General features: G+C 50.3%; 2 protein-coding genes across 2 annotated transcripts; one reads left to right on the forward strand and one right to left on the reverse strand.

Annotated features, from left to right (window-relative positions):
• Positions 1-65: 65 nt before the first annotated feature.
• Positions 66-2,931, reverse strand: ENTR1 (endosome associated trafficking regulator 1). Its single transcript, XM_064727721.1, has 7 exons — positions 2,792-2,931; positions 2,530-2,715; positions 2,013-2,086; positions 1,779-1,890; positions 1,199-1,261; positions 497-624; positions 66-232 (listed from the first exon to the last, which is right to left on the reverse strand). The coding sequence occupies exons 1-7, from the start codon at positions 2,918-2,920 to the stop codon at positions 139-141; spliced, it is 786 nt and encodes a 261-aa protein (XP_064583791.1). The 5' UTR covers positions 2,921-2,931; the 3' UTR covers positions 66-138.
• Positions 2,932-3,054: 123 nt separating this feature from the next.
• Positions 3,055-8,971, forward strand: PMPCA (peptidase, mitochondrial processing subunit alpha). Its single transcript, XM_064728114.1, has 13 exons — positions 3,055-3,107; positions 3,293-3,495; positions 3,762-3,784; positions 3,986-4,068; positions 4,371-4,465; positions 4,610-4,710; positions 5,051-5,314; positions 5,513-5,605; positions 5,870-5,988; positions 6,425-6,515; positions 6,633-6,695; positions 7,068-7,212; positions 7,492-8,971. Exons 1-13 carry the CDS (start codon positions 3,055-3,057, stop codon positions 7,659-7,661), a joined length of 1,503 nt encoding a protein of 500 aa, XP_064584184.1. The 3' UTR covers positions 7,662-8,971.
• The last annotated feature ends 594 nt before the right edge of the window (positions 8,972-9,565 follow it).

Genomic DNA, 9,565 nt, shown 5'->3' on the forward strand with positions numbered 1-9,565 from the left:
GTTCAGGGATCTCTTGGGAGGTGATGGAGAAGCCAGGTCTGCAGTTTGACGCATCAAAATGAGGCCAAGTATTAAAAAAATCATTTTTTAGTAATGGTTTCCATATGAAAACAAAGTGCTCCGTGCTGTGTGAGTCACTCAGTGTCCATCCTCTGACACCTCAGAAATTCTGTCTATGGATTTCAGGAGATCAGCCACGAGCTGCAGGGATTCTGCTCCAGACAGCAGCTGCCTGAGGGGGAGAGATGCAGGGTTACACGTGGGGACAGGCAGCCAGGCAGCTTTGGGGGAGTTTCCCCACATTCTGTGATTTATCAAGCAGCATTTTATCAGGACTGGAAACTCCCACTTCCCACGTATGTTTACACTTGAAGGAAACACAGAGCAGCTCCTGCGGCACAGAGCACAAACCCCTGAATTTTACCCCTAAAACCCCCTGAGAAGGTTTATCTGTGTGTCAGGAGGGGGTCGGTGGGGCTGTCCCAGCGCAGCTGACCTGATGGATGCCCTGGAGCTGGCTGTCACCCGCAGCAGCTGCTGCAGCGCCGCCTCCGCGTTCTGCTTGGCCGCGGCCAACCCCGCCCGCAGCTCCTCCTGCTCCAGCCGGGAATTCCTCAGCTCCGCCTGGGTGAGGGCAGAATCCGTGAGGAACCACCCCGGAACCGCGGCAGATACTCTGCAGCTAATGGTGCATTCCCATAGCTGCTGATGGGCTGGGATGTAACCATTGACTGACACGAGGGAATACAACAAACAATGCAATAACAGTGCAATAAACAATGCAATAAACAGTGCAATAAACAGGGCTGGAGTCCAGCACCAGCTGCCTGCAGGGAGTGTCTGCCCAGAATCATTAGGCTTGGAAAGAGCTCTGGATGTATCCAGCCCAAGCCCTGCTAAGGAAGTGTGGCAGGAACAATTCCAGGTGGGGTTGGGTGTCTCCAGAGAAGGAGACTTCCCAAATTCCCTGGGCAGTTTGCTCCAGGGCTCTGCCACCCTCCATGGAAGGAAATTCTTCCTCATTTCAGTTTCTGGCCATTGCTCCTCACCACTGCACCATCCAGGCTCTCCCAGCCTCTGCCAGGACACAACTCCCAAGCCTAAAAACACACCCAGCATTTTCCTCAGAGCCTGCAAAATCCTTTGCACTGGCTCAGCTCTGACATGTGTCCCTGCAGCCCCAGCAGTGCTGCTGTACCTGCAGCTGTGCATTCTCCTGCCTCAGTTTGGCAGCACTGTTCTCAGCCTTGGCAGCCCTTTTCTGCAACAGAACAGAGATTATTGAAATTATAATAATAATAATATTAATATTAATATTAATAATTATTATTAACAACTATTATTATACCCTAATACTATTGTATATTATTACATATAATAAAATATAATGCTGCTATATATAATAAATTATTATGTGATTATGCTAATAATAATGACGATCCAATTTATTATTGCAATTAATATTAATAATAGTAAAGATAAAATAATAATAATAATAATAATAATAATAATAATAATAATAATAATAATAATAATAATAATAATAATAATAATAATAACCCAGGCAGCTTGAGCCACAGGGGAATGAGTGATTCCAGCACAGAACTTGGAGGGATAGGTTTGTGTTACACCACACTGTGTTCTGAATGTTTTAGGATGTAGGAACAGCTCCCTCCTTCCCTTCTCACTGCTCCTTTCTGGGATCTGCAGAACTTCCCCACCCTGACAGGGGAGAATTTCTTCCTGACATCTGAGCTCAACCTAAAGCCAACACTTACAGTCATCAGCTGCAGATTCTGCTCCACGTGCTGCACCATTGCTTCCAAATCCTGTGCTTCCTTCTCTTCTTTGATTTTGTTTTCCTCTAGCTTCTTCTCAAGCTTCCTCATCCTTAAAAAAAATAAAGGATGGCACACAGTAAGTACTTGTACCATTAAATACTTGAGGAGGGAAATTCTGGGAAGGGATCAAGAATCTCATGGTTTTGTGGAAAATGATTTCTTCTCACATACTTGTCTGCTTGAGTTTCAGACAGAATCTGAAGCTTCTTGATCTTGTTTCTCAAGATAGCATTCTCTTCTTTTAGCTAAAAAAAGAAATAAAAAATTCTTATTAGGACTTAGATGCATTTTCACAACAACACCAACAATCTAAGATCAATAGCAGAATGCTCAGCTTTAATGCTGGAAATCCCTGTGCTTTCTAATACATTCAAGCTGAATTTTACCTTCAGTTTACCCATCTGGAAACCACTGCGGGGCACAGGAACGTGGCACTGAACCACCAATGTAAACGTGACTAATTAATGTCCCGACTCTAAATGACCATGAACCCAGGGGGCAGGAGCACGAGGAAATCACCCGGGTCATGTGCGGGGCAGCAGGACAGGGAAAGAACCGGCCCTGGCCCTGCTGAGCGCGCATTTCCAGAGCCCATTCTGTTCCCCAGCGGCTCTCGGTGGGGCAGGCTGTGCCAGGCCGGGCTCGGGGCGGCTCTCCCGGAGCGGTACCGGGGGCGGGCGGCGCTCACCTGTTCGTAGCTCGGCTGCCCGGGGGGAACCCGGCCCGGCCCCGGCGCGGCTCCGGCGCTGCCCAGGTGTTCCTGCTCCACGGCCAGCGGCCGGTAGCTCTCGCTCCATTCCTCCTCCTCCTCGTCCTCCTGCTCGTCCCCCGACTCTGCGGGCACTGCGGGCAGCGGGGGCACAGCCCAAGCCGCCTGCAGAGGGGACAGCGCGCTGAGGTGGGCAGCGTGACGGGGCGGATCCCGGCCGCGCTGCCGCGCACGGCCTTACCTGCGTGTCAGCGCCAGCGCCGTCCCCGCCGCGGGCCTTGGAGCGGACGAACTCGCGGAAGGAGAAGGGGTTGGGCTCGGCCGGGGCCCCCGGCAGCGGCTCCGCCACCGGCAGCGCCGGCGCCGCCATGGCCTGAGGGCGGGGCGGGGCCTCCCACTCGGAGCGGACCAATGAGCGCGCGCGCTCCGCAGCCGCGCCCACCCGCGGCCCCGCCCCCTTCCCGCGGCCCCGCCCCCTGACCCCACGCTCCCGGTGGCGGCAAGATGGCGGCGGCCATGGCGTGGCTGCGGCGCGGCGCCTGCGGCCCGGCCCGGCGGTGAGCGGGGCCCGGCACCGCGCGGGGAGGGCACGGAGCCGGGGACAGCGGGGGGCAGCGGGGGGACAGTGCTGGGACAGCGGAGGGACAGGCGGCACCCGCTCTGGGAGGGGGATCAGCGCTCGGTACCGGCCTCGGCGGAGCGGCGCGCCCGCAGCCCTGACGGTGTGCCCGGTGTGCCGCAGGTGCGGGCTGGCGGCCGGCCGGAGCTACAGCGGCGGCGGCGCCTACCCCAGCGTGTCGCTGACGTGCCCGCTGCCCGGCGTGCCCAAGGCCGTGTTCGCGGCGGCCGAGAGCCGGGAGCGCTTCGAGACGCGGGTGACGGTGCTGGAGAACGGGCTGCGCGTCGCCTCCCAGAACAAGTTCGGGCAGTTCTGCACCGTGGGCGGTGAGTACCGGCGGGACCGGGGGCCGTGAGTACCGGAGGGCTGGGGCGGTGAGTACCGGCGGGCGGGGGCCGGGGTACCGGATGTGAGGGATCGCGGGGTAGGGACGCTGGGTTTCTCTCGTTGTGAGTCGCTGGTGATTAAGGATGACACGGCGTACTTCTCAGTTTCTGCAGTTCTTTGGGAGAATTGGGATCCGTGAGCGACTGCCTGCATCTCCAAATCTGCACAAGAGCGCTCTGAGTGCTGCATGCACCCAACTCCATAGCCCTAGTGGTGGACAGCATCATGGTAAGTCAAGAACCCTAATTGCTTATTAATTAGCATGACTGTGATTACATTTTAATAGTCTTTGTGGTTTCATCTCCAAGGCTGACATGTAGTGATCAAACTCTAGGACTGAGAGAATGTCAGAGATGCTCTGGGTTACACTGAAGGGTTATAAACAGTTATTGCTTTACTAATTAATAACACTGGTATCTTCTTCCTTAGTCCACAGCTCAGTTTGGCAGCAAAGATGAAATTCTCCTCACCTTGGAGAAGCATGGAGGCATTTGTGACTGCCAGGCATCGAGGTGAGCTGATCCTTCTGCTCCTTCTGCTCTTACCTGGTGGTGTAGCACTGACAGCACTTTGAATCTCTTTTCATGGTGTAGGGCAGGAAAAGCCACTTTTTGTTCCCAAGCAGCAGAAATCTGTTTGTTTGGGCTGCTGGGAAGCTACAAAAGTGAGCCTGAAAGGATGATAAAACTCAGATCTATTTCATTTGTGAAGCATTTAATGGTTAGAACAGCTTCATCTGTGATTTCCTGATGCTGAGATGACACTGATAGCCCCAGAGGTGATGTCTCAGTGCAGAACCTGTTGTGTGTTGCAGGGACACCATCATGTATGCAGTGTCTGCTGATGCCAGGGGCCTGGACACCGTGGTCAACTTGCTGGCTGATGTAACCCTGCAGCCCAGGTTATCAGGTCTGGCAGCACAATCCTTATCTCAAGAAAACCATTTCCATCTCATGGCTTGCTCCTGAGAGCTCAGAATTCTCTCTGAAGTGAACTTGCAGCAGCTGGGGGTTTCCTGTAGGGGTTGCCATGCCTTTCTTTGTCTCGTTGCAGATGAAGAAATTGAGATGACTCGAATGGCCATCAGGTTTGAGCTGGAGGATCTGAACATGAGACCTGACCCCGAGCCTCTGCTGACAGAAATGATCCACGCGGTAACACACTGGCAATTCCACCCTGCTGCATTCCTCGTGGTTTTTAGCAGTTTCAGGGTTTATTTTAGCCTGTTCTAAAACCAGATTTTCTGTTATTCAGTTTCTGTGATGGGAGAATTTGGCTGTCCCTTCACTTTGAAATCCAGCATTCTCCACATGTGGAAGATTCTAACCCAAACTGCAAAATAATTCTATTTGTAACTTCCCTTTGTTGATGTGGGTGACAAAACTGAGTTGAAATACTCTCAGCTTTTCCTCTCTCAGATGTGGGCTTACTTCCAAAGCAAAAAGAGATTTAGAGAAAAGTGTTTGTGACTTTAATGTGTCTGTTCCCTTTTAGGCAGCCTTCAGAGACAACACAGTGGGGCTGAACAGGTTCTGCCCCGTGGAGAACACGGACAAAATCGACCGTGCCGTGCTGCACTCCTACCTGAGCAGCTACTACACCCCAGACAGGATGGTGCTGGCTGGGGTGGGCATTGAGCACGAGCAGCTGGTGGAGTGTGCCAGGAAACACCTGCTGGGCGTGGAGCCCGTGTGGGGCTCGGGGCAGGGCAGGGCTGTGGACAGGTCCGTGGCTCAGTACACCGGAGGCATCATCAAGGTGTGTGTGCAGGTGGCAGAGAAATTTACTCATTTCTCTGCAGGCTTTTGCTTTTCTTGAGTTGTATTTCATGAGTATGAGCCTCAAACTGGCCATGACAGCTGTAAATTGGGTGGTGTGGTGATTATTTGGAATATATCAAACTGGGTACAAGAGCTGTGAAAATTGGTGTTAATGATCTGTCTGCCCTTGCCACAGGTTGAAAAAGACATGTCAGATGTGAGCCTGGGCCCTACTCCCATCCCAGAGCTCACCCACATCATGATTGGCTTAGAAAGCTGCTCGTTTTTAGTAAGTATTAACCTAAAATCCCTTTTTGCATGCCCTATACTTGGAGTACATAAACCTGTTCCTTGGAGAATCCCAGGAACACTGACTCACCCCACAAACATTGACATTTTTGCTGCTGCACATAAAAACAATCAGCATTTCCCACCACACTTTGCTGAAGGTTTTGCCCCTCCCACTGCTCTTGTGCTGTGTTTTTCCCTCCCCTTTCCTCACCCCAGACCCTCGGGAGCTCTGCCATGACCTGGGTTTGTTGTTGCAATGCAGGAGGACGATTTCATTCCTTTTGCTGTGCTGAACATGATGATGGGAGGTGGTGGCTCTTTTTCAGCTGGAGGGCCTGGCAAGGGCATGTTCACCCGGCTCTACCTCAATGTGCTCAACAGGTGGGTTTGTCTTGCTGCTTAAGGGCTGCCAGGAACAATCCTGTAGCAGTTTTACATGGAAAAAAAGCAAATCCCACCAGGATTTTTTATATCAGTTCATTCTGCTTGGATCATGGGACTGGTGTGTCATTTGGGATTTTGAGAGGGTGAAAGTAAAGGGCAGAAATGACCAGGAGTTTTCTTCTGCTAGCCCTGTTCATGCTTTAATCAGGGAATATTAACAGGATTGGCTCTGTATTTTCCTGGATTCAAGGACTGAAATGGAGAGAAGGGAGTAGATGCCACATGCACAAATTGTCAGAAGCAGGGACTGACAATTCTCACTGCACTGCTGAGAATCCTGAGAATGCACTGGGAGGGTGCTCACTGTCCATGTTTAATTTTCACGTTGTAAATTCTGGGTTTTAAATTTTAAAATACTGTTTTATACTCACAGGCACCACTGGATGTACAATGCCACCTCTTACCACCACAGCTATGAGGACACAGGTCTGCTGTGCATCCATGCCAGTGCAGATCCAAAACAGGTACAGAGTGCTGTGCTCAGAGACAGGAGTCCTTAACCAGTACCCACAGCAGTCCCAGGGTTCTGTGGACACAAGCAGCATTGTTCTGATCTTCTCTCCATCATCTGCTTTCCCCAGGTTCGGGAGATGGTGGAAATCATCACCAGGGAATTCATCCTCATGGCAGGAGCAGTGGGAGAGGTCAGCAGCACATTTGAGTTTGCAGATGGTCTTTGAGCTGAAAGAATCCCTGGAAGTGTGCAAGGCCAGGCTGGACAGGGCTTGGAGCACCCTGGGACAGTGGAAGCTGTCCCTGCCCCTGGCAGGGGGTGGCACTGGATGGGCTTTAAAGTCCCTTCCAACCCAAACCAGTCTGGGATTCTGTGAATGCATTGCATTGACTGTGCTAGAATGGATTTTTAGAGATAATTTTGTTATATATTTCTGTAAAAGAATACAGCAACATTAGCAATGCATCCACAGAGAGAGGTTTCTGCAGAACTCCTCCATGTTACCTTGTACTACAGAGCAGCAATTAATTTTTTTTTTTTTTAATTTCCTGCTCATTCACAGGTTGAACTTGAGAGAGCAAAGACACAGCTCAAGTCCATGCTCATGATGAACCTGGAGTCTCGGCCAGTGATCTTTGAAGATGTGGGGAGGCAGGTTTTGGCAACAAACACAAGGAAGCTACCTCATGAGCTCTGTGACCTCATCAGTGAGTAGCCAATGCTTTGCCTTGCCTCAAGGGAACTGTGGGCACAGTTAAAATACTCTTGTAGCACTGATGAATTACCTCTGAAAGTACTACAGAAATACATTTCAAACTGAGCTTAATTGCTTTCACAATTACAGCATAGGGCTTATTTTGGTCAGAAGGAAGGGAAAACAAATCATGGTAGAGAAGATACAGAGTTGGTTTTCTGAGCACAGGCCCAAAGCTGCTTTGTGCTGTTTGTATGGAGGTGTCACAGCTCTGCCTTTCTTCTGCCTGCAGGTCAGGTGAAACCCAGCGATATCAAGAGGGTGGTGACTAAGATGCTGCACAAGAAGCCAGCAGTGGCTGCCCTGGGGGACCTGACAGACCTGCCCACGTACGAGCACATCCAGGCCGCGCTCTCCAGCAAGGACGGGCGGCTCCCGCGGCTCTACCGCCTCTTCCGATAGAGCGAGCGGCGCCTCCTGCCCGCCCTCAAATCCCTTCTTTTTTAATGGTTTTTTTTTCATTCTCATGTTGCTGTACCACCCTCCCTGCCCCCAATGCTCCCAGGCATTCTGTGCAAGCGTGGAGCTGAGCAAAGCTGCTTTGGAGCACTGGAGTGTGAAGAGCTCGTGTAAGGAGCCAGCGCTGCCCCTGGAGGAGGAGTCTGACCCTCTGAGTAGGTTACAAGGGAAGATGGGTGTTGACACCCTTCTCTTGGCTTTGGGGAGAACAGAGCAAGCCAAAATGTTCATCACTACAGTGAAAGCACATCTCTGAGCAGCCACTGCCTCTTCATCGCCCAGCAGTGGAAGTGGGGCTGTCACACGAGGCCCCACTGTGCCCTTCCTGAGCAATGTGTGGCACCTTAAACAGCTTGGCTTCCATGTCTCAATTCAGAGAATATTTATAACTGTTACCAAGGTGAACCAAGACTTGGTCAAACTGAATTAGGAAAATAATAGTTACTGTCCCTGTGAAGTTAGCCAGAAAGTTTCCTGCAATCCAGATTTTGTTACAAATCACGGATCCATTCACCATCTGACAAGGAATTGCCTACCTGGGAATAACTTCATCGTCTTGCCAGAGTTCCAAGGAAAGCAGCCCCATGACAGAACCAATTTTCTGTGGAGTTCCTCTGCAGAGGTACTGTACATAATGGACACTTACTTGAGAATGAGGTTGATCCTATTCTTTAGGTTTTTCACTTGAACATGAACTGTGCTAAAGAATAAAAGTTCTTTTCCTCCAGAGTTGCTTTACAAACAGTTATTAAAGGAGTTGCTGCTGCTGCACCTGAAACTTGTGCCTCATTTCCTCAGTGTCACCCAGATGGACTTAAGGCCTTGCAAAAGGAAGACACAACCAGTCTCACAGCAGAAATGTGGCTCAGCTGGAAGTCAAGATAACAAAATCACAACATTTAGAAACACAATCTTGACTGACACCACGTCACAGAAAGCCAAGTGCCACATGTGTGACATGCTAAAGAAATGGAGACTCAAAAGAGGAATAAAACACTGGATTTTAAATCCCCTAATACATGGGTTTAAAAACACAAGAGAGCTGCCCTGCAGCTCTTGAGTGCTGGTTGTGTTTGGTAAGGAGCAGTGCAGCTGGGAGCAGAGCACTGTGAGGCTGCTGGTACCTGCTTTACCCCATCCTTTCCTCATGCAACTCCAACGTTGCATTGCTTCCTGCAGAGCCCACAGTGTGCAAGTCCTGTTCAGTTGTTGTGTATGTTTGTGAGGAAATAAAGAGACCTCTGAACAACTGAGCAAGTAGTAAGAGTTCTGAAATTCATCTGCCAGGGTTTCCTGAGCTGGCCAGTGGAGCACGCTCTGTTCAATGCAAACAATTACAGAGAAATCTGTCCCACCCCTCCAGCTGGAGACATGGTCCAGGTCACCCAAACACACACCACACAAAGAACTCTGGTTCTGACAACACTAAAAGCTGTTTCTCACTTAAGGTATTGCATTAATTTATTTTTATTCCTTTAAAAAGAAAGGAAATCCAAATACCTGATGGCTACAGACAGGTCAGTGCCATAAATGTACCGCAGAACAGGAGCCTGTCTTGGACAGGTTGCATAGTCAGCAGCACTTCCTCCAAGGTGTTTGCATGATGTTTTAGGTCCTAAAGTGATTAATGATCCCATCTGTGCCCATGAGGAGTTCTTAATTATTAGCTGTACTTAACATTTTACCAGTGCCATACTGGTCCTTGTAGTATATATAGCCTTAAGACAACACTACCTCAGAAATAGCAAGTTATTCACAGTTTACTGATCTGGAAAAATAAAGCCAAAAGGAATTGACTGTGATTGGAGGTAATGGAGCTGTGTGGAGCTGAGTGGCTGCAGTTGCTC

The sequence above is a fragment of the Zonotrichia leucophrys genome, chromosome 17 (genome assembly GCF_028769735.1).
Source record: "Zonotrichia leucophrys gambelii isolate GWCS_2022_RI chromosome 17, RI_Zleu_2.0, whole genome shotgun sequence".
In the NCBI taxonomy this organism is placed as follows: Eukaryota; Metazoa; Chordata; class Aves; order Passeriformes; family Passerellidae; genus Zonotrichia; species Zonotrichia leucophrys.